At 35.6% G+C, this 25,880-nt stretch overlaps 1 protein-coding gene across 6 annotated transcripts in view; it reads right to left on the reverse strand.

Moving 5' to 3' along the window:
* METTL8 (methyltransferase 8, methylcytidine) overlaps positions 1–25,880 on the reverse strand; it is a 26,756-nt gene continuing 876 nt past the window's right edge. For 2 of the 6 annotated variants that reach the window (XR_007777945.1, XR_007777943.1), the window contains exons 2-12: positions 25,741–25,853; positions 20,885–21,040; positions 17,526–17,617; positions 12,342–12,733; positions 11,722–11,771; positions 9,171–9,234; positions 8,699–8,838; positions 6,703–6,809; positions 6,539–6,604; positions 5,589–5,826; positions 1,785–1,894 (exon numbers count right to left, since the gene is read on the reverse strand). Coding sequence is in view for 1 of the 6 variants with exons in the window: in XM_030241068.2 (XP_030096928.2) it covers positions 5,639–5,826; positions 6,539–6,604; positions 6,703–6,809; positions 8,699–8,838; positions 9,171–9,234; positions 11,722–11,771; positions 12,342–12,733; positions 17,526–17,617; positions 20,885–21,040; positions 25,741–25,853 (1,368 nt within the window). In the remaining 5 variants the exon portion in view is untranslated. Of the gene's footprint in view, positions 980–1,784; positions 1,895–5,472; positions 5,827–6,538; positions 6,605–6,702; positions 6,810–8,698; positions 8,839–9,170; positions 9,235–11,721; positions 11,772–12,341; positions 12,734–17,525; positions 17,618–20,884; positions 21,041–25,740; positions 25,854–25,880 lie in introns of those variants that run through there. The other 4 variants (XR_007777944.1, XR_007777946.1, XR_007777947.1 and 1 more) reach the window with 4 other exon arrangements.

A 25,880-nucleotide genomic window follows, 5' to 3' on the forward strand; every position in this document is an offset into this window, starting at 1 on the left:
AATTCTCACACTATCATTCAATTCCCAAAGCTGTTTTCATATGAAAATTCCTAGAGACATGAAAAAACTTCACTATCTATTTTTGCTGCATCTTTTTCTTCTCTCTGAACATGACACACTACAGAGAAGACTATACATTGGATTCATGCAGTAGCTATAGAGCATTCTATTTTTATCTCATACTTAAAAATTTTAACATTTTGGTTGTTTGTATAACTAGGAGTATACACCACCTCTGTTTTTTAAATTAATTTAAAATTTCATTTAGTATCAAAACACAGGAATGCCTAGATTATTCTTAATTTAATTATTTATCAAATGCTATATGTCATCTGTGGGTTTTAGCCTTATTAAGCTAATTCACTTGCTTCCTTAATCTTTTGAGTTCCCTTCAAAATTGTAGCAACCCGATCAATAAAATATCCTCTGAAAATGAGACTATCTTGTTGCTCACTCCTTTTTCACAGCAACAACTGACAAGATAGCTTTAGCTAACATTAAGTATACAAAGCTTCAAAACACAGATATTAGCTTTAATATTCTTGACATACATTATACCTCAAATAAGCGAAATTTTCAGCCTCTTGGATAAGTGCTCCTCTGCAACCATAAGTGTTTTAAAATAACAAAACATATTCCATCTCTAAATGGCTGTGATCCCAGATGAAGCCTATTCTGCTATTTTTTTAAAGTTTTATTTCTAGTTTATACAAATTCATTATAAGTTCTGTTGAACAGATGCAAGTATAACAGAAACTGATATTGGGAGGCTCTTTGCAGTGATAATCTGCAGATATTGTCTTGATTTAAATGGGACATCATCAGAACACATGGAGTAAATTTAATTGTTCTACCTTGATTGCACACAATCAGGATACAGACACTTCTGTTATTCTCTGGTATTTGCTTCCCAGGAGGTTAGGAATGTAGCTTCTGTCACTATAGGATTCTACTTGAAAGAAGGTAAAACCATTTTTCCCTAAGGAGAAAGCAAAAGCAGGTGTATCACACACTTGTCTGCACTGCTGAAAACGTGTGCATAGCACATACAAACTACAACAAATGAAACATCCCATCTTTTTAATATATTGAAATGGATTTTGCACATATGGATGAAAGAGAAAACCTGTAATATTCCACTAAGATGTGAAAATACATTACCATTTGGGAGAATAAAATCTTTGAAGATAAGTCTTTCTACCTCCAGTCCTTATACTGATTGCTTTGCTTAGCCAGATTTCACCCTATTTTTGTGACAAATAGCCCCTCTTTCTCTTCTCACCTCCTCTATTTTTAAATAATTTAATTAATTAATTTTCATTTCATTCATTTCTAGGCCCAAGGTCCTCACCCTGTCCCACTGTATCCTCTTACAAATCTTCTCCATAAACCATGTCCACAATGTCCTGTTCCTCAGTTCCCTATTCCACATCTCATTTTTCTTGGTTAGTCTATCCAAGATTGCTTCTGACCCTAGCTCCCAGAGGAAACACTCACCCCCTCTCTTGCCTGCCTTTGAGCTGCATCTTCATCTTTTTGCCCTCTAGCATGTATGGCTCTTGCTTTCAAATCAGGCAGGTTCTCCTTTTAGTTGCTTGGTACTAGCAAGAGGTGAAGGATGGTCTCTCAACAGAGAAGTTTCCTTCCCAGCTCAAAGCCCAGTCCAGGCATGACCTGCATGCCAGGAGGCACAGGTAAAAAGGAGAACCTGCTAAGATGCCCATGGCAATCCATGTAGTTCTTACTGACAACTTAAAAAGTGCAACCACATATAGGAGACTTACCTTGTCCAAATCCTGGATGATTCTTAAGAGAAGGGGAACTGGCACATAACTGATGTAAAAAAACCCTCATGTCCATCCTTGTTCCAAACGTGGAGAGAAGTTGACATATACTGAAATGCAAAGTGAACTGTATTATTAACAAAAGCAGTGTTTAATATCTTGGCAACATGTATACATGTTTTATTTCCAAGGTTGTTCAACCACCCATTATGAAGATGCTCTTTGGAGAAGAAATGGCTTATACATGAACTATTATCACAGACAATACACCCATACACCCATATTCAAGGACACATTGGGTGGGACTTTGAGCAACCTGGTCTAGTGGAAGGTGTCCCTGCCTGCAGCAGAGGGGTTGGAACTAGATAATCTTTAAGGTTCCTTTCAATCCAAGCCATTCTATGATTCTTGACTTAAAATGATTAAAAAATACAGCCACCAAGCCTATATATAATTTAGCATCTATACAATTCATTGCATTCACACAAAAAGAAAAAGCAATCTGTACAGTAAAAAATAAATCTCCCTTTTTTCAATTCTAACAATAACTCAGCCAAATTTACTGCAAATGTTTGTGTATATAGCCCCTTGGGAAACTGCTCAGTTGTCCACTACACATAGGAAAAAGAAGCAAACCATATGTCAACAGATCAAAGAACAAACTGGAACAGTGAGTAAAGTTCACACCACAAATGAAAATGAAGCAGCAGAATTTATGTAAAGTGATTTCCACCATTGTTTAATACAAATTCTGGGGTTGTTTGCTATAACCTTTTAGCCATTATTAACTAGCAGAATCAGGAGATTAGCTGTGCAGTTTCCAAGACAATAAACTTTGCCCTAGTGTTCCTAGAGTTCTACTCAGCATGATGAGTCTCCTCATCATGCCTGCATTTGGCTGTCCTCTTCAGATTCAGTGGATTTGTGAATGTGGCACAAGCACCTGCCTTCATTTTGCTAAGAAAAAGGCAATGTTTTTCTATATGAGCCAATTGTTATTGACTAGATACTTCAAAATTAGTGTAAGAAAAAAAGTTGGTCACTTTCTTTACTTTTTAACTGCCTCACACTTGCTTAAAAACTAAGCAAGGTCTAAACCAGTAAGTACCATGTACATCTGGACAAAAAATACATAGTATTCATGAAGCAAGCCAAAGCCAATGAAGCCAAAGCTCAGATCTAGCAAGACTACCTTTCTCTAATTGCCATTAGGAAGCCATGCTTGAAACAACCAAAAAGAACTACACAAAAAATTAAAGAAAATTTGCAATTACAAATTTTGTATTTATAGAATGAGTATAAATTAATTTTAGGTACACATCTGATTAAAGAATCAACTTCATATGTCAAAAGTAAAACGTAAGTGCATTTTTCTATATTAATAAACTAATTTTCTTTTCTCCAGAAATTAATTAACACTAAGCCATCTTAAACTGCCTTTCCTATATAGATGTCTGCATCTCTTTTTCTTCTTTTATTTCAGTAGTCCTTCTTGCTTAATACAGATAATTTGGAAGCATTTTAAAAATATATCTTTGATTAAGCTTTTTGAAAACTGAAATGTCATAAAGCCAAAACACAGAAAGTGCTACTCAGATTCAAAAGTTCTTATTGGGAATTATGCCTTTTTCCATATCCCCTTCTGTGAATCTTACAACTGTTCATACAGTGGATATTCTACACTCTATTAAAATACCAGCTGATCTTATTCCTTCCAAATCAGGCACTATTATTCTAAAAGAGCAGCCAATACTTGCAGTGTAAATTGTAGAGGAGAAACAGCTGATTTTGCTTAAGGCCATTCAAAATTCAGGGTTTGTTTTTTGTGAAGCCACACTTTTGTTTAACTAACAACACAGCATATTAAAATCTTGCCAGAATCAATATACCCTCGTGAGTGCCAAAGTAAACATTACATTAGCCTCTATAAATGGAAAATTTACGTCATACATATGAATAAGACTGCATGATGCTCAAGAACTTATCATCATCACTTCCCTGGAAAATTCTACAAGTGAAAATTATTTGTGCTAGCTAAGAGCTATGTATATTCAGAAGTCATAATTAATAAAACAGAGTTGCAACATATTTAAAAATATAAGGCGACATTTATTTATATTTTCCATGAGGATGCTACAGTCTCTTAGGGCTTTAAGAAACACAGCTGCGTTTTAACCTTTGATTTATGCCATGAGAGTTTTATTGCAGGTTACAGTAATGCTTTGCATAACCAAAGCTTCCTAAGCCTCTTAATTCATAAAACAGTGTCTTCCTCTAATGGGAGTTTCAAATATATCAAAAATGTGGGATCAGACCCCTTACTGCACCTCATTCTTGAGATACATTTGGGTTAAAGGGGATGAAGATATTTGGCATCCCCGTTTAGACAATTTAGGGGTTTCTTCCTAGAAGACCATCAGTCCTCCTTAGCTTAGCAAACAACAACTTGCAAAAAGATCAATGAGCTGGGCTGTCAGCTGTGACATGTTCAGCCTTCAGACTAAAACAAAATCAACAAAAGAGACTTTTGAGTGTCATTGTATTAATGGCACTCAAAACTACATGTTATAGATTACATGCATCCCACACCCTTGTTTAAATAAAGAGATTTATTTTGTTAATTCACCTTTTTTTTGTTCTCTCCTCCTTGTGGCAAAGTGATTTAAAATTACATTTAAATAGCAAAGTGGCATAGTGGAATTTTTAAATACAAGCTCAACAGCCTCAGGATCATGTTCTACATTTGAAAACAGTGCTTGCAGTTCACTTTTCTTCTTAAAAGAATTTGAAGTACTGAAGGACAGGACTAGTCCTGTCCTTTACTGTATCCACACTCAGTCAATAAAAAAACACGGTGTTTTTTCTTTCTAATATAGAATCCCTAAGAAAGCAACTCCTTTTTGTAAACAACAAAAATATCTCAGCTGCCAGGGAAATCACCATTCTAGTGTGATTACATTACCCCATAACACTATAAATAAAATATACTAGGACTACTGTTTTCACTCTTCCCTCTAGCACCCTCCCTCTAGTATCTAACTTATCATAAAAATAATATTTGTATTTATCCAGACAACTATCCAATATTAACTATTTGGTTTCAGAACTGTTTTGGCATTTTGGTGATGGTTTTCTATGTGAAACACATTCAGTTTACAACCTAGAGCACTTTAAATGTAATGTCTTGTATTTAAATTTGGCAAGTTCCTTATGAGCATGAAAAGTGGAGACAGCAAATAAATCAGTCAGGAGGACAAAAACCACTGAGCAATCTGACATGTACACATATCACATGCAGTTAGTGTGAAATGATAGCTACATGCAAACCAGAAAAAAAATTTTTGTCTTCATTATTTATGCCCCAAGAAATTTCCCTCCAAAGAGGAAATACAGTCGTAAGACACAGTGGTTGAAAAGGATGTGACTCAGAAATTAACACAGTGCAACCTGTAGTAATACTGAGAACAGATTTTGTTTCTCTAAATCTCTGAAACAATTATGCTTCAGACTAAGCATTTTACATACCATGAATTTCAACAGGAATGAGGTATATACTTATACTTATTGACTATTCATATTCAAGAGAGGAAAATAATGCCTGGTCACAGTTAGGAAAAGATTATTGCATATAAAGCAGAAGTCAGAAATGGCCTTTATTTCCCCCCAGATTTTTCTTACACATATGAATTTACAAAGAAATGAAAGTCAGAGAAAGGTTTTCAGTTCAATATGTTTATTTAACTCTTTTATATTTTTCAGTGGCTAACACAACATTTACACATAATTAAATGAAAATACACATACTTAAATTTGTTTCCGTTTCTGAAGTTCTGTACTGCATTCCTGGAGTAAAATTATTTACAAGGGTGCCTTTTGGTGCTTTCTTCAGGATTATGCAGAGATAGCAATGGCTTCTGGAACTTGCTTTGTATCCAAACTCGCTGCATTTTCACTTTCTTCTTTCTGTTTACTTGTAATCGCCGATCAACTAAATTCTGTACTTCAGTTAATCCAGCCAAGGTGAACATGTTCCATACCTCATCTATTTTTTCATATGAAGAATTATTGCAATTAAAAAAAAAAAGTCATTTGTAGAACGTAGTAATTACCAACCTGTAGTTACCCCAAAGATGGCAGTAAATCTGTTTTGCAATTTGAAAGCTAAAGGAAACTGCCTGTAATAAGGATTTGTAAGAAATTCATTTTCACAGCTCTTGATTTACAGTGCAGCAAAAATTGCCATGTTGAGGCCCAAACCACATTAATTTTTACTCACAGTATCCAGAGATACCCTTTCTTCACAAGGTTCAAGATGCCATGGTTGAGTAAACAAATGCATGCCATTTGGTCACTGTTCACATATTATCAAGATAAAACTACTTCCCCTGACAAATGACAATCCAGACTTTCATGCCATATATAGCTACATGCTCTCCTTCCAAGCATGTTTACCTCATTTTTAAAAGAGAAATCATGTGCGTGCTTAAATAATAAAATTTGAGCATACAATTACACACAAGATACTTAAATTTCCAGTGATGTCTGTAAGCAACATTGCAGGATCCCAAATGCAACGTGTGCACACAAAGGAAATTATTTTCTTACAACAGGTAGCTTTGGCCTTTTTAAAAGCAGAGAATTTTTTAAAAAGCCAATAAAACCTTCTTTACATTTATGTTTTAAGATGAGCTTTCATAATTCAAATCACCTTGAGAAACACTCAACGCATTCTATGAAACTATAACATTCCATACCTTTGGTAAAGAAATATACTCTGGTTCCATCTCCTCTTACATAAAAATTTTCTGACAAGCAACGACCTAAGAAATTAGAGCAGTAATGAAAAAGGACATGTCACTTTTTTTCCCCCAGAAAGAGCTAAAATGAACAGTGAAATCCAGAACCATTCAGGAATTACCTTCTTTGAAACGAAGTTGAGCTGTATCATATCTTCCATAGTCTCGAAATAACAACATTCCTCCAGGCTTCAGTAGCTTAGCCAACCTATTCACAACCCCTTGCATCCTTAGAGAATAGATGAGATGCTGGTGAAGTTTGCAACCAAGTTTGCAACCAAACATAAGCAACCAAGTTTGCTGCCACAGACCAAAAAGGCAGCACCACCTAAGAGTAAGAGACTGCTCAGGACAGCAGTTGTGCACAGAATTACAGCCTTGCCTATATAAACAGAAGTTTTGCACACACAGAAAGAAGTGTATGTGCGCAAAAAGTGGAAGTGCCTTGAGAAGTTTCATCCAGCAGAACTAAAAGACATTAATTATACAGCTTGAAGAAAGCTTAATACTTCCAATTCTGCAACCAAATTTTAGAGGTGCCTTTTAGCCTAACTGAAGTGTGTTAAAAATTGACTACAAGAGTAGCAATTATCAAAAACTAAACACAACAGACTAGAGAGAAATTACTAAGTAAAAATTTTCTGAATGTAAATGTGTCCCTCTCACATGTATTTTCCATCTTTTCAAAGTACTAAGTTCTGCACCATGAGTCCCTTGGTTTTCTTTTTTCATTTCCCACTTTCAAAGTTTCCAGAAAAAAATGTCTACTGAGCAAGATGAATCTGGATCACATTTTCCTTTATGCAGTTATTTTAATTCTATGAGATGGCAGTAATGACTAAGGCATCTTTGGAAAGTGGGTCTCAAAACACAGATAAATACATGAAAATCTTTATGTGTGTATACACACACATGTACAGAAAAGCATCCAAGTCAGCCCTGGGGAAAAAAAACCCAACCCAAACCAAAATAACAACCCTCCCCCTCCAAAAAAAAAAAAAAAAAAAAAAACTCAACCAAAAAAAAAACCAAAACAAAAAGAAAACAAACAAAACAGTAAATCAACCACAAACCCCTCAAATGTATTCTTAAGAAACTAATAGGAAAAGATCCACAGAAATTCTGACAGAACATCTGATTACTGCTTTTACAGGCACAGTGACTGAATGAATCACTGTTGTCCAATTTCTTTCCGGCAGCATGGCTGGAATTACAGAGATCTAAAGTCTCCTGATTGAACTGTTTTTGAAACCTGGGCCCTGGCTTTGTGTGACTCATCTCATGTCTGAATAAACAGAAAGGAGAAATATCCTATACAGGGAAGGCTGTCCTGTACAAAGCTAATCACTAGTAGCAGGGAAACAGTTCTTAGACCTAGGCAAATACTGTTCTGTACACTGAGCCCATTTTAATGACATTCTTGAAGTAATAAATGTATTATCACACCAACAGCATGTATTTCCCTTCATATAACCTACTTAGAGTCAAGAAGTTTAACTTACATGCCCTCCTTTAAATTTTTTGCATTAAAAAAGGTCATGCTCACAATCAGCCAATCTTAAAAGTCATAAAAACTGGTTCATCAGACATCGAGAGGCATTAGCAAAGGCTCACAGTACTCAATGCCAAACATGAAAATTAGATCAAATGTTTGTAATCCAAACGAGTTACAAAATTATAGATCCACTTTAGTTTAAAAGGGCTGCATGTAAGCATTTGAATGTGGCTAAATCAGCAATCTAAGTCTATATCAACACATTGTAAGGTGTTAAATCATGAATATTTGGTTTTGATCATTAAAAATAACTACCTTCTAGAATACTGTTAGTCTGGTTTTTTAATTTGCCTTTTTTTGAATATGTCCCTTCTAGTAGAGATGTACTTAGTTACAATATATCCCTTGTATTTTGATGGAGACTGGAGACTCACTAATTATAATTAGCCTGACCAGCTTTTCTCTTGAAGCCTGAAAATGGTAAACAGCATTTAAAATACCTTATATATACTGCAGCTTATTAAATAACATTAAAGATTCATCATCTTCTTTTGCTATTATTGAAAACCTTCAGTTAAAAAAGAGACTTAACCCATTTGCTTTGCCCTTTAGTCTTCATTTACCTGTCAGGATGAATAGTAGAGAGCACAAAGACAAGGAGAATGACATCCAGGATCTCATCTGGAAAAGGATAGGGTAAAGCATCATCACACACATCATGAACAAAGGCAGAACACCAGGCTGAATTGTAGGACGAATGTGACTGTCAGGAAAAAGATGAAAAGAGGCACAGAGAGAACAGTAGTAGTTAATACGTTTACTGTGACTCAAGAAACATTTTTTCTTCAATTATTCTGCATTGTAAAACATCTCATATAAAAGCCTATTCTGTCCGGTATCTTACTCAAGCTGAGAAGCAAGCTCACTGATGGTATTCATTCCTCTCTGCATACAGTATGACTTTGTTCTTTGGAATATTGAAAACTTCAGTTAAAAGTTGTCAAAGCCATCACATTCTTTTTCATGAAGATGGCTTCCTGGCAGCCTCCTGAATTACAGGCTTGTAAGGTACTCTAAAGCGAGTGCATGAATTACCTTTACCAGCTCCACTGCTCCTGAAGCAAAATCACAACAGTACAGAAAGGTTCCAGGTGTATTGCTAGGAAAACAAAACCAACATCAGTAAGAAAATTATTAATGTATAAGATGAAAGTCTACATCAGTGTTCATGAAACTTCAGAGGGTCCTCTGGGGTTCTCCCCAGGTTTGATCAAGCATACTTGATTGATGTCTAGCACATGGAAAGCCACATAGGTTGTAATGAACCAATAGGGCAGACAAATTCATAAGAATACCAACAGACAGCTAGTACAAAAAGAATTATAGCCTTGTCTGTCAGGAAGCAAAAAGGAAAAGAAAAAAGGTCACAGAGGGCTGTCAGATCTGATGACAATGTCCTGGTGCTGTAATGCATAAATGCACATTAATAGGTCACATTTTCTTACAGGAGCACTGCATTATTAGCCCAGGCATGCAGTTTAGTTAGCAATATGATTTGGGCAGGGATGGAGAGTTGCAAAAGTCATCCAGTTCTGTAGAAGTTTGGGGTTCCATGTATCATCTTGCTGTTCTTTTGATTTGATTAAGTATTACTCCACTATCTCCTTTGTTTTCCACCTAGGATGAATAAGAATTTCCTGTAGCACTGTTTTCCCTTCTCTTCCCATCCAAGACTCAGCCAGCTGCAAATTTCCTTGTACCATTCATCAGATACTAGTAATTCTAGGGAGAAGTTTTCTCATGTCTGAAGGATAAACTGAGAAAGCTACACAAAACCCACTAAGAGATGACCTCAAGATCAACTCATGATCAATTTAATTAATTAAAAATAGATTTAAGATTTTGGATAGATGGCTTCTTTAGAAGGGAATCAATAAACTCTGCCAGTGCCTGTAAGATCTCACAGTATACACTGCCAAGCTAGTGACTTCTGAAGGCTCAACAGGAGAATGCTTCTGGAATAAAATACACTCCATGCTTGTTCGGTTTGCTGACAAAAACCTTTATCAGCTCTGTGACCACCATGAGAATTGATGAATTTACATATTTATTATGAATGAGGACAAGCAGCCAGGCTTTGGATCCAGTCAGTCCCTTTGGAAAGGCTGAGCTAATTACCTAATAGACTTGTTAGAATATAGGGGGTTTCTTTTTAGAGCAGAAAGGAACTATGTAAAAAGTCCACTTAAAACAAAGACATGGCTTTATCTGGATGGTGTTTTCATGACACACTGTATTAAAAAGCACTAACTTAAATTTTAAGGGAGGCAGAGAGAAGAGGTTTAAAAGTTATACTACTAACTTTAGTAATGTAACTAAATTTTCTTTTGTAGACAGGGTACACTTGCTTGTCACTGGCTTGGTTTTATATGCATATAATTATATGCATATAAATTTATTATTTTATATGCATACAACTGCCAGAATGGCAATTTTTAGATTATTAAATTTAGAGTAAAACCAACTGTTCTCTAATGCCAAGTGTGTTTAGAGATAAGAGATCTTTCCATTAGGTCATATACAAGACAAACAAGCAAGTTGTTCAATCTTTCAACCAATGTGATTGACTGAAGAATTTACACATGAATAGAGATCTCCAGGAAAAATACCTAAGGAGTAGTTTCTTAGTTATCAGAATTGCCAATCTATGACTAATGCCTCCTGTGAGGAAAATGCAGAAGTTTGTCTCATCTTTTTCAACACAGCCATATGATATCTTTTCCTATATAGGGTTCCTTTCAAAGTTTTCATATGAAACCAGGTTCTCCTTTCACTACATGCTGTCAAAAACAAAGCATCTGCTGTGGGATGAAGATTCATTGCTAACAGAGGTTTCATGTATGATTCTGGTACACCACTTAATTCCTCCTACTGTGTTTCCAAATCTGCAAAATGGAGAATCTTTGTATAATGGTGATATTAGCAATCAGAATTCATTGATAAAATAACAAATTGTGTTGTTCTCAAGCTCTTAAATGCATGAATAAAAGGAAATCTATTTCAACCCTTGAAATATACATAGCCTTTCCAATAAAACCTTCCTGCCTACATGGATGGGAGGACAAGCTGTCATAACAGATTTTTCTAAAACTGGAAGCTAAGTGGATTAAGATGTTTCAATGAATTAAGTAATGTGATACAGGACTTGTGCCTTGACACTAAAACCACAAGTAATGTGACAAATATACCAGCCAATTCAGAAAAAATAGAACTTCTTTCCAGTAGATCACATGCCATTAGCTATGGTCACTATAATTTTGGCCTTTTGAAGAGATACCTGGTAGCTTTACAGTGATCTATAAGACAAGAGAATATTTCATCTGCCTGAGATTAACTACAAGAACTCAGCCTGAATGCACCCAAAGACAAACCTTGTCAGCAAATATGATCCCCCAAGACCAAGGTGGAGCAATATGAGGAGTATCCTATACTGATGCCACCAATATTATTTGTGGTTTGACACAAAGAATCTCAGCGCTGTAAAATGGTTCACTCAATGCTTCCTGAGCACTGATCCAGCACCAACATTTGGTGAAAATGAAGATATGAATACAACATTCACATTTGGAAATCCAACACAATTTACCATAGAACCTTCAGAATAGGAAAAACACTGTTTCCAGCTCCACAACCAACCTAAAATCCGAAGAGAAAGATAAAGTTAAAATAAATGAGCAAACAAAACCTTGTTTTGTTATTTTTGTCTTAAATTAGTTGGCCAGTAGGACCCATTACACTTGAAGGTATGTTGGACAGAAAAGGTATAATCAGCTAATACCACAGTTCTCAAATCATTCACATGATCACATTTCTCCCCAACGTCTTTCTGAAGTTAAAAGAGAATCAGTCTCTCAAACTGCATAAAAAAATGCAATACTCTTGTCCAATTTCACCATTTGGCAAGAATGCAGCAAGTACTAGCACTTTGAGACAAAGCACTTACACTCACACCTGTCCTTAGGAAATAAGAAACCTGACTTTCAATGAAAATGTAATCTGACAATCTAGCCCTATTCTGATTTGGGAAAAACTGTAAAGGGAAAACCAAGTCCAGATATAGGTTTCTCAGAAAGTTTCTGCCATAAATGAATGTAGTATGTAAAATTCCAAAGGCTTGTTTTCTTGATAATTAGTAAGGGTCTTTATGAGATTTTTGGGCAATTCCGTGGAGTTCTGTAGATAGGCAGAACATTCACAGTGCATTACCTCTAATATTCGGTATGTGGCATCGCAACCAGGGAAGGATTCTACCTTGCCAAGTTCTTCTCCACACTTTTTACCTTGAGGATTGGCACTAAGAGCTTTTACTTGATTTTTATTATATACATATTCTTGTACAGCAGTAGAACCAGATCCATAATTTTTCTCCCAGTACTTTTCTCCTTCTTCAAACATTCCATTTTTGAGGGAAAAACTGCTGTCATTATTTATTTTTGTGTGTTCCAAAGATATTTTTTCTGTTTTGAACTCTTGTCTCAGTTTTTCTGGAAGAATTTCTGGAAACTCCAGAAACAGCCAATTGCGATCCTTGAAAAAGTTATTTTTATGTGTCTTGTAAAATTCATTCCAATATTTACTGGCTTCTCTCTCATATTTATCTGAAATTAAAACAGAACAAAACCTTGGTGAATATGAGCTTAGCTAGAAAATACTCTAAAGCAACATATAATTTGGACCTCAAATATAGAGTTTAAAAATCCATAGTTCCACACATTGTACATTTAAATTAAAACACATGGATTTTGTGTCTCACCTTAACTTGTGATCAAAATAACTCCTATGAAGGTTTAATTAGGTTTTATGACACTTACAAAGGGGTTGACAGGCTTACAGCAAATTTTTAAAAGTGTAGGGACATCATAGAACAGCACCACCAAAATACACAATCTGAAGATTCTTCGACAAGCTTTCATGTCTCAAATTATAAAAACAATGCATCTTTCCAATTATTTAAGAAATAGTAAATTGAAATTCTTTCGTGCTTTATGAAATTCTGTAATCAATTGCAAATTTGTTGGTACCTCATCACCTATTAAAAAAAAATTCCAGTTCTGTGAACTGGGCTGATAAATGCTACTGCATAGCAAATGGACAGTAATTCACACTTAAGCATTCAACAATACAGAAGGAACATACTTGCTTTCTTATTTTGATATCACTTCAGAGTTTTACAACAGACTTTTGTGTTCACTTTTAATTCACAAAACATTCTAACTGAGTGTCAGAATGTCAGAAAGTAGGACTGGAAGGGATTTCACACAGTCAGGGAATTCATATCCCTTCTCCACAAACATCTATCCAACCTTATTCTTAAAATACCACCTTTCACATACAACTTTCTTCAGTAATATATTACCGTCCTTCATTTTCTACACAGTTAGAAACCTTTTCTACTATCTACCTAAGAACTTCCATCTTGCAATTAGGCCGAGCAATTCTTGTCCCCAACAGGGATCAAGCAGAAAAAGCAGAGATTAGTCTCTTTTCTCTTTGCAACACCTATTTACATATTTGAAGTATTTTACTATGCCTCCATAAAAAATGTCTTTTCTAGATCATCTAAAACTAACTCGTTTCTTTTTGATTTTTAGACTTCTGATAATTTCAATTTTTCTTCTCTAGATTCTCTCCAATTGATTTACTACTTTTGGGTGTTGTATTCTGGCAAAGGCATTATCATTGCAGAGCAAAAGGAGTATTTTATGAGGCTTCCAGGTTGTAATCCTGTTTATAATTCCCAGCCTGCCATTTTGCAACAGCATGACACTGCTGATTCAGCTAGTGATTCACCACAACTCTCAGATCTTCTTCTGCAAAATGACTACCAAGCCAATTGTTCCAAAACCTAGTTTGTCTTTTTTCCTCAAGGAATTATTCTGAAGCAAAGAAATCTGCACTCATTTTTAGAAAACTTATATATTTCAGATTATTTTATCCACCATTTGTCCAGATCTTTCTGAATCTTAATCCTGTCCTTCACCACACTTAAAACACATTTTCACTTAACATCATTTTCAAATCTCTAATTTCCTGAGGTTACTAATGAAAATACCAAGCAGAACTGGACACAGAATAAAACACTTCTCTGCCCAGCACAGCCTTCCTTATGAAAGGATCTCTCTAGGCATTCATTCACCCAAAAGCAGTTTCATTAGCTCTCACTTGCCTAACTTGCTTATGAAAATGTCAAGTAAAGCAAGTCAGAAGCCTGAGTAAGGATAAACTTCAGGACATCTGCTGCTTTTCCCTTATCCCCAGGGCTTGTAACCTTCTCCAAGAAGAAAAAAAGCTTGATTATACATGATTTATTCTTGAAAAAATTTTTGTTGGCCAGTATTCACCTCCTTTGTTCTTCTGAACCCAACGTCTGCAAGCTCTGGATGTACTCTTCCAGTATTTTTCCAGGAAAACCAATTATCTGACTTTTCTTTTTTTCCCACCTCCTTTGTAAAAAAGCAAATATTCTCTTTTCTGCTTTTCCACTCATCCATGCACTTAGTAACCTGGATGTACTTAGTAACCTGCTCTTTCTCACTTCAAGAACAAAATCTTTCCTCCTTCTCACTAGCACTAATTGTGCTAGCCACTGGACTGGAGCTAGCTAACCCTTTCAAAGAAGGCTGATAAAAAGATAAGAATTACAGCTTTTCAATGTCTCTTTTGTTGATGCTTTTCTCTTCCTTAAACCTCCAAAATACCAAACAAAATTTTTTTCTTCTTTTTTTCTCCTTATTTCCAAAGCATTTGCTGAACTATCTTGCTACCCCTGGCATCTCTTGCTGCAAAAGTGTATCTCACATAATGTGCTGCCTTTCCTATTTTGTTCTCACTCACACCAGCACATTAATTCTTTTAATACAAATGTACAGAGTAAATGTACAGTACACTTCCACTACTCTCTTTAAATCTTAACATATTATTTCCTAAATTGCTCCAGCTTTTCAGAGATAAACAAGGCTGAGAATTATCATTAGAGGCACAGACAGGCAGTGGGAAGTGGTAAGGAGGTGGCAGAATGCCTTGTCCTAGAAATCTGCATAATGCTTTAAAATTAACATTTAATACATCCAATTGTATTATTAAAGTGCAGGACCCAGCCCTGTAATTGTAATTGTACAGGCCTGTTTTATATTAAAAATTCAGAGTTGACTGAGGTCATACATATATATCAGATTTCAATAGTTTAAGTTGCACATTTATAGATTGCTCAGCTTCAGTATAAAAACCAAAACCCTTCTAGTTAAAAGATTATTTAATTATTATCAGCCCTTGCTATAGTCACAATTTTCTTACAAGTCTGCTCAGAACCCTTGAACTTAAATTCACATCAAGTTTTCCAGATTTCAGAACTGAAGGAAAGAAAAAGCTAAAGTCAGCCTTTCAAACTGTATTAGTATGGAATGACATGGGTTTAAGTGAAGAAACACTTTGCATTGTTGCACTGGTCATTCCTGCATCTCTGTGTAATAACATGCATGCAGTATTATCAAATTTTTATTTCATTTTATGTATTTAATTAGCTGACCCACAAAATATTCCAAAGCATGTAAAAACTTCATAACTAAAAAAAAAATGTAAACTCCCAAGGAAAAAAAAAAAACAAACCAAAAAAAAACCCCAGCCAAACAAAAAAAACCTGTACCAAAACAACAACAACAACAAAAAAAAAACCTACCAAAAAACCTCAAAAGTAACCAAAGGAAAAAAACAAGAAAACACCCACCAACCAACCAACCAAGAACAACCAAAACTCCCCCCCCCCAAAAAAAACCCCAGAAAAACCAAAAATCTTTACTTTGTCAAGCAATTTTTCTCCATACCAGGATCTTCAACTGCTAGCAAGCCTGAGAAGAAACTGCACATGCTAATATGTAAATCAAATTCCTAAAGGTAGTACCATGAGTTCATTCACTTTCACTGCTCTTGCTTTAAAAATGCTCACTAGAGCTCTTCTACTTTAGTAATGTAATAGCATTGTTGAAATCTGTCTTTTTTCCCCTAACCATAGTTTTCAAGGCCCCAAAATAACCTGCTCATTAGCCTTGATCTAGTTAATTGTTTACACAAATAGGCCAAAATGTTCCATTTTCAGAATGAAGCTGAAGCTTTCTGAAGGAACACTATCAGCAATGCTCACCTATTCAAATTCTAAACAGAGGGGCATTCATAAGAAATGTCCTTGGATTCTTGTGTTTCATGGCAATAGCCAAATGCCTGATTATGCCATTTCTCACCAGCAAAAACGAACTTCTAATTGATTGTGGATGAAGAATGCAAGGTTCCATGAGCACACAGCCACACAGCTTACTTTTCAATTACAAGCTTTTTCAGCTTTTTATACAAGGTATTAGATGCAATTTTTGAAAAACAAACATTGTACTCCTGTATGTGGATAAAGAATGTGAGAGGCAACAGAGAAAGGCAGGCTGACAATCTCAGAGTATTCAAGGTGATGAAGGGCACACAATGAATGGCACATTCTCAAGTAATTCAAATAAACTCCAACATGTGCCTTATTTACATGGAATCATAACGACACTATTTGGCGCTATAAATAAACTGAGGCACAAATATCCAAGTGACCACTTTCAGAAAATCCTTCTAACCCAACAACAAATGAAGAATCCAGTCTTCTATGCTACTATCAAGTTGATATTCCAGCTTTAGCATTCATAACTACCCTAGAGTTTAGTCTACGGTTCAGTTGGCCAGTTTGAAACTAGAGCTATCACTCTTCAGAAACCCAGAATACATTAAATTTCCTTCTGAAGACTGGCACAAAACTCCTTAATCCCTTAGAGAGCAGACTGTGCAGGATGTGTTGGAACACCTTCCACACAAAATGAACACATGGATTCCTGAAGCATTCCCAGCTCAGCCTGGCAAAGGCAGCAAGCTGGGACCAGCTGGGACCACTGCAACTTTCATGGCATTTAACAGAAATATGGCGCAATAAACAAACACAAGTTCTCTAAATAGTTCCCAATTCACTGAAAAGTATTTGAATATTGTACATGGGAATCTTCATCCCCAGTACTCTAGCTGATTGCAAATTCATTCCCTATGATTCTGTAAAAGCCTTGTGTAGTAGAAGAAGTTGTATTCTGGAGGACTGCAAAACAGGTCAGAACAATTGCACCATACTGATGCACGCGTTTTTCATAGAGTCTATGCCACCCTAATTGTAAAACTGTTCAAATAAGAGACTGTATTGTTAGGGAAAACACACTGTGAGATCTTTTGAGGCAACAAAGGGAAAAAACCAAAAAACAAGTTTAAAAATTTAGACAAAAGAATGTAGAAATAAAAAGAGTGTTTCTGAATTCTACAAATCTTCAAATGTTTTAATAAAGAGCATTAAAATTTTTTATACCATTTGAAATTTGTTACCTTGGTCTTCTGATTGAACTTTCACAAGAGAATTCTCTGTTGCTTTTTTCTTGGCATTCTCCTCCTCTTCTTGTGACCATTGCATGTGGTCCCTGCAGAAGGTAATTGAAGCAACAACTTTTCAATAGGGTTTTTCATATTTTTTCCCAGGAGATACAGTCATGAATAAGCTACACTATCTCAAATACCTTTTTTTAAATTTTTTGAGTGCAAGCAAATGACCACAAGGAGACTAACAGTTAAAACCTAAGTTTCAGTGTATGATAGATAAAAATTAATTACTAATTAGTTAAAAGTCAAGTGATTAAGAAACATGTCCCAGCTGCCAAGAGACTGAAGTAGCGTGTAATTCTTTCATTAATAACAGGATTATATGTATCTTACAAATTGAGTGTGTTTACAGGAGTGCATTTTGAGTATCCCATTAGAACTGTATTTAGCTGAATACAGTAAGAGACCTACCAACAAACACCCTAATGCAAGAAACACCTCACATTAATGGTGTTTATGATGAGGAACTAAGGACTAGCAAAGAAATCAACTGTTCTGAAACAGGGAGCACAATCCACCTACTCAACTGGAACAGATGAAATTGATGAACAGGATTTTACTTTTCTGAGGAACAGAGACAGGTAATATTAAAAAAAAACCCAGAATGAGACATTTGTAAGACAAGTCAAGCAGTGCTGCAATGTTTCCAGTCTATGCCATCTATAGTTGTGTAAAGTGGTTACCTAAATGTTATGTTAATACATGGTCACAGAACCAAGCCCAGATCTGACCCTGACAACTAAACTGCCTTTCATGCAGATTCTGGTTTGGATCAGACCACAATGGGGAACACCCAAAAATGTGCCACAGGACGTTTTCAAAAGCCAATCAGCTGTCCCTCCAAATTGTCCAGTCTGAACAGATTACATTAGATAATATAATTCAAGTAATCTATTAGATCCTAATCCTACTGAAATGAGCTAACTAAAAGCCCATGGCTAAAATTCCACTGGTTACTATTGGGAAAAGGAAGAAGGTGCCAACTTGAAAAGAGTTGATTGTCTCTAAAAGCTAATGAGCATCTTCCTTTTCCGTAGTTGGTGACATATAGGTAATTTGATTCTTAGACCTTCACTGTTCCTCTTTTGCTAATTGGTATGTATTTGTCTGCTTGCCTCAGACTTGATTTCCGCCTCTCTACTGAAATATTTCTCATTATTGTCCCCAGCAGGTTGCCTCTCCCCTTCCTGTATTTGTTCATATACCAAATGTTCCTGTGCAGTGTCATGGCTCTGACAGACACACTGCAGTAGAATAAAACTGAGTGACCAAAGCATTACCAGGCAGACAATCCTCCTGGAAAGACTTGCTTCCCTCACTGCTATCACCAGCATTGACCTTGCCTATTCCAGCAAGCTGAAGCCAAGGACTATTCAGATGGCAATAGTACACAGTCAGCCCTTCTGACAGATGACTTGCTGCACTGTAATCTTTAGCTGATCAATTTTAATCCATCATTGTGTGTCTGTCAGAGCCCTTAGGGGCTCTACACACAATACTAAAGGTGCCTGAAGCCCTCCATCTTCATTAACAGCCTTTTTGTCCCCCTTCTTTTCCCTCCTTGGAAATTCATAAAACCCCTTTAGGTGCTTTTGTTGACATTTCTATATGGTAGATCCCAAATAGTACTGCTGCAGCACTTCTTGATCAAAATCTACAAAAGAGGGGTCACTGCATAGTTCTTACAGCAATTATTTACATAGTATGGATGCTTCACATGAGGCAGCTCCTTCAGCAATACAAGATGGTAGGAACACGGGACACATAAAAATTCTAAGTACAGAAGTGTTTAAATACAGAAGTGTTTTAAGCTGAACACTGAGGCAGCAAAGCAAGCTATCCATTTTAACCACACCAGGAACTGTTAACATGAGTAGGCCTGATACGAAATCAAACAATGCTGCTTTCAGTTCAGCCTATTCAACTTAGACTTTTTCTACTGCCTTGTTTGCTAACTTAGGGTTTAATTATCTCTGTGATAATGTAAAAACTGGTTCAATTACTGACCTGAATAGAAGCAGGCATTTTTTTGCTCCAATGTTTAGCATCATTCATTACTTCTCTCTCAAAATGACAGAAAAGCACCACAATAGACATCTAAAGCATTAGTTCCCAAATTTAATTTACTTAGTATTTCTAGCAGCAATGGTAGCAGCTCTTGTCTCTCTGCCAATTCACACAAAAAGAATGCCACTTTATGAACTAACAAAGATGATGAGTGGAAAACAAAAGGACATCATACATCAATGTTAGAGAAGACAAATATCTTATGCTTACCCTGTATAATCTATTTAGCACTACCACTGCATCCTAATTCTCCTTATCTCCCTAGTGAGAACACTGCCAATGCAATGAGCTTCAGAAACAATGACCTAACCCCCAGCATAGCCAGATTCTTGATTTATCAAGACCTTCACAACTTCCATGCACTTCTGCTTCAAATTCAATTTCACCTGTTTTCCCACCTGAGCTACATAGATTCATCTGCAGATCCACTTTCTGAACAACCCTGTTTCTTCACTTCCATCTTCACAATCCATCCCACCCACCTGTATCAAAGTTTGATAACTCTGTGTTAGACTGTCACCAAATAGTGGCAGGTAAAACTGAAGCTACACATGACCAATTTTTTGGAAGGAAATTATAAAACAAACGAACAGAGAGAGTTTCATCAAAAAACAATGTTACAGAAAAAGGGTGGCCCTTTTCTTGAAATCTTTTCCTCCCTTGATTATATAGCCTACATTTCAATCAGCATTTACACTGATTTTACATTTTATGTAAAGGATTCATCCACCTAGCAGGAAGCACTAAGCCTGGAAGATGCTTAAGAACTACATTGCATATAGATTTATGAAACACAGAGACAAACTTTACAGTCTTAACACAAGGATCAGACAGCTTCCAGCTTCCTTGACCAAGGAAGTAGAGTCAACTCCAAATTTAGCCTGAAAGTGGTAAGCATTAGGGAGCTAATCCAGTATGCAATGTTATTGTACCTAGAAACTTTCTGCCACTTTAAATAACATGGACTATATTATCTCTAGATCCTCTGTCTCCTCATTGATTACTGATCCATAATAATATTTGCCTTTCACTCCTTGACTAACTATCAGCTTGGTGGCTTTTAACACAAGTCACTGAGTGGTCCTAACTGTCAGATTACTTGTGACAGTCTCAGGTTTCCTCTAGTGCTACCTTCATGTGTTTATTCTGGCAGCACCTTGTTTTATACACCCCCATCATTATCCACCAGAGTAAACAGTATACAAAATTATATGAAAACCATCCTTGAAGAAATATCTCACCACATGTTATGCTCAAAGACCTTAGAAGGATCAGTTAAAATCCGTGATCCGAGTGGAGCTGTTGGTCGTCTGTTACTTTGGTGCCTGTACTGCATCTTAGTTTTCTTCAGACATAAAGCAGAAAGCTTTGTAATGAAGTTTGGTGTGTTGAGAGACCTGAAAACACATTTAACTCAAATTACAGTTCTGCAGTAATGCAAGTGTTTATGTCACTTACATGAGAGCCTAGTCAAATAGCCAAGAACAAGTATGAGATTTATTAAAAATCATTTACTAAAATATCAATTCAAATGCTTTTTAGAAAAAGGCAGCATCCCTTCAGTGTGCTGAAAGCCCAAATAATCCCAAAGTAGGCTACTGGAATAAAACCAGTCAAAAGATAAATTACCTGGTATCATTTCAAAGTCCTGTCAAGGAGGGGAAGGAAAAGAAATACACAGTAAAACAGTAACCCAAGACTGATATTGTACCTTTACATATGCAAGCAAGAAATGATCAGTAAAGAAACCACTTCTTCTAGAAGGTACATACTGTCAGCAAAATTTGAATTTTTCACCCCACTCACTTTCTTCAAAAGATTTCACTCTGGAACTGTGACTATGGTTTTATGCTTTTAAATACGAAATTAAATATCTTTTTTAAAGTGTAAACACAGTGCACATAAAGCTTTCCAACATTTCTGCCATTTATTCTCCTGATCCCTGTTCACTACTCTCTTTGAAATGTAATTGTTATGCATGTTTAATTCCTATCAATGGAAATTATAAAGTGATTCAGATTTTTCTATTACATGTATAATTTTATTTTATATTGCTATATTTTACTTTACTTGGAAGATCTTCATAAAGGATCAATAATGAAAGAAAACAAGTGTGTGTAGCAAGTATTAGCATTTTTGGTGGATTTTTTTTTGTGTATTCTTGTTAATGTAAGCTTTCTATGAGATAAGTGAAATGAAACACCCCTCCTACTACTTTTATCCTGATGGGCTTTTGTTTTTTTTTCCTTAAAATTATTTTAAGTCCTATTTCTTCCTGCCTTTTTTCTCTTCTTTTTTTGCAGTGCTGCTTCCATAAAAACCACACATACATATTTAATGCACTGGAAATCCAAAACACAGTTACAAAAGAACAGGCACAAGACACTACTAGAAAACATTCTGTGCAAATTGGCTGCAAAACAAAGATTTCTATCTCAAGGAAAATAGTAGTATTTGATCACAAGTTTTGTACTGTGAATTGAAAATTATTAATCTGTACACATCAATACAATGACTGGCAAAGGAATCACTTCAATTAAATTAACAATTCCTCATTTATCATGTACTTTTGAATGAGTCATGCTTTAAAAAGGGCATTGTTTATTCATTTTAAGCCTACAGGGGAAAAAAGGAAAAAAGATTAAAATTTATTTTTATTTGTCAAAGTTTAAATAACATGAAGTTTCCCTTATGGTTGACAATGCCAATAAAACTGTTAATTCTGGCTGCTGAGACAGTAATGTTACCAAAACACGGAAACACTGCCATGCAGTGAAAATGTAACATTTAGGCCTATTTAAAAATCAAAACTTCTTCTAATGTTAATGAGTTTATTGTGGTTGGGTGTTTTTTTTAAATGAGGCTCAGCAACCAAAACTATTCCAATTTATACTTCAATTACTACAAATTTTTAATGTTTTTTATTTGCAAATATGCATGCATTTTTCATAACATAATCCATAATTATTAACATATATGGGATATAATGAAATAGTAATTATGATACATGGAAATTAAGGCATCATGACAACTTCTGCAAAATGTGTAATTTACATAAAGGCAATGAAAAATAAAATTCTTGACTATAAAAACAAATAGAAAGTCCTCTAAAACCCCAAACCACAATCCAAAATTATTATTATTAAATTATAGAAATGCTTGGATAAAGATTCTATCATTACACTGCAAACTGTTTACAAATCCTCTTCCTCCCTCAATCATTTGAAAAAACCTGAGTTAGTATCTTGCATTTCCTGTGCCAGCGTTGATATTCACCATAAAATACAATGATTCAGCTGCTAGGCTAGTCACATAATTTTTCTTGGCTTTCTAAATATCTCAATAAGAACATGAAAAGATGCACAGATGGGAGCTACAGTCAGATGACTAAGATGGTCTTACATCAGTAAAATCCAGATATGTAAGCCTTTCTATGAAAAAGTGAGCCTTTGAGTGATAGTTGAACAATTTTAGCAGATAAATTCTGAAAATCTAAGGCAAGTGGGGTGAGGAAGTTATCTGTTGCAATCTACAGTAAATGTGAATGAACCCCCTCAAGACAAGCATGTACATCCCTGAGAGTTATAAGTCATCCCCAGATCATGAGATTAGTTGGCAACATGGCTACTAAAAGCTCAAAATGCATTAAATCACTTTTGAGCCTAAATTCCATTTTCTGAAGGGAGTCATTGCTCGATTGTTTCACTGACGTTTGTTAATAAAACAGGCAAACACTTTTTCTTGTTATCAGGTAAGATGATCATGCTGCCTGAAAGAATTAGGAGTTCTTTCCCTGTTCACAGTCACAGTCAGGAATACTTTAAGTTTGATTATTAACCAAAGAACTCAACGTTCATCTTTAAGGAAATTAACATAAAACTGAACAACAATAAAAATTATGAGATTTTGTAGCAGCATAACTATTTTTCAGAAAAAAATACCCTGAAAGAAACAATGCACTTGATAACAATGTTGAAGAGCAACTTTGCTTCCCCATAGAGCGCTGCCTTTTAAACTTCACAGCTTTGTCATTGTTACAACTACAGATCAGGTCCTCAGTTTAACTGAGATGTTAAGAAACAAGCAAACACAGCATCTTCAGTACAGCTTTTTCCAGGTGAACATGCAGAAGAATGAACACACATCAACTGCTAGCCAGGCCTGAAGTTGGCATAAAATTCATTGATGTTGCCATTAAAACCCTGAGCAGTCACAGCCATAGAAGAAGAATTAGATATAGAAGAAAATAACTGCTCTAAGATTTTTTTTAATAGTGAATTACACCCCAAAATATTTGTAAACCACTGAACTGATAAGTAAAATTTGTTAAAAGTATCAATTCGGAGAGAGATGTCAGAGGAAAAAAAAAAGCCAACCAAACAAAAAGAACAGAAATAACCTGTTTCTTTTGTCCAAGAACCTAATTTAATGAACATATTGGATGAAATATTTTGACATTTGGCCAATCTCCAACTACGAATCTAACTTCTTTCATCTCCAATCGCTAAGCCTACTTGTAGAGTCTTTGTTATAAAGACAAAAATAGCCTGTATTAGGAACAGTATGTGCAGCTTTTGTTACATTTCTAGACAGAGAAGTATTGTGGAAACAGTTCACTTCATACAATTACTTCTGCTTGGTACCTAGAAGCCTATCTAGACAACATTTGACCATTAATCCCCAATGCTCTTCTGTAAAGCCTTGCTAATCTGTATTATCACCATCAAACACTACTAAAACTCAAAACACCTTACACAAAACAGATGCAAGTGGCAACTGGGGACAGAAAGGAAAAGAAAATTCAAGATAATGGTAACATAGAAGGTATAACTATTAATTACCAGTGGTTATTTTCAAAAGACATGCATATTAATATTTCTTAATATTTCCAATCTGGGTGGGGGTGACTTTACTGTCAACCAGATTCATTCATTAACTGAGTGCTTAATCCTATTCTATTTGACCAAGTGACTAATTGTGCCCTCTTGGGGCTTCATAATTAGTTTTTCAATTATATACTTTCAAAAAATTATGCACATTTGAAACAAAAGGGTATTTTACAACTTCTCAAACTCAGCAAATCTAAAAAATTTCAACTGTTTTTCTTTCTCATGCACCAGGAACGATGCAGACCTCCCTGTGAGCATATAGCAACTTCAGTAAAACTGCTGCAGAGCTGTGCCTCCCAAGGGAAAAGAAAAATAAAAGAAAAATTACTAATTATTTTTATTTATTTTGATTTCTATAGAGACAATAAAGTTAAAATTAGTTAAAAAGCAAAGCAGATAAGCAAACCTGCCCCACCAGATATGACTTTAATCACATATACATGTGCTGAGAAGTGCCTGCTCTTCCACAAGCTTCCACAAGTGAGGTAGCCAGTTAAAAATAGTCGAGCAAAGAGGAAATAGTTTATGCAATGAGAGAGAAGGGGAGATAAATCCTGCGGGTTTACTGGAAACATTTACTTGAATAATCAAAGGGTTCCTCGTTACCCTGCACACCCTCTGCTGGCTGCTACCTACACAGGAAGGAGGAAAAAGGAAAAAAAAAGCTATTGAGACTTTACATGTATGTATAAACCTACTTGCAAGATACATCTAAACCTCCAAATGCAATCACTTAAACTATTTTAAATATATTATCTACAAAATACTGAATATTTAAATGTATTGCCTAACAAAAGATAATTTGTCTCAACACAAACTATGAGGTTTTTTTTTTTTATTAAAGGTGATGAGAACTGGGATAGAGCAGTATGAATTTTACTACTGTCTACAGTTTATATTCAAGAACATCATCCATTCACATTCTTGCAGGACTCTGGATGCCCATGTGTACTTTGATGAGCTACCTGCCTTGCCAACTCTGAAGTCATTGGCAATGCTGCAAATCCATTGTTGTTGCTGAATGCTCCACTTACTGCCCTAATCAGCTCTTTGAAGGAGCAACTGCAACCACTGTGTTTGTGTTTAGCTCCCTTCAAGCAATAACTGCAAAGCACCAGTTTCCTTCACTATCAGTGAAGATTCAACGTTCCACTCAGATCCTGAGGAATAGATATGGGCACGAAAAAAGATCAGCAACTTTTGATTACCCCATTTGGGCGCTTGGCCTCTGGCAAGGAAGAGAAATGAGTCTGTCCACAGACTTCAGTCGGTCTGCTGGCAAGCAGAGATTGATGACCGTGACAACATTTGGGGCGTAGCTCTAAAAATACAAAAATAAAGTGTCATA

Source organism: Serinus canaria, chromosome 7 (assembly GCF_022539315.1).
Source record: "Serinus canaria isolate serCan28SL12 chromosome 7, serCan2020, whole genome shotgun sequence".
NCBI lineage: Eukaryota > Metazoa > Chordata > Aves > Passeriformes > Fringillidae > Serinus > Serinus canaria.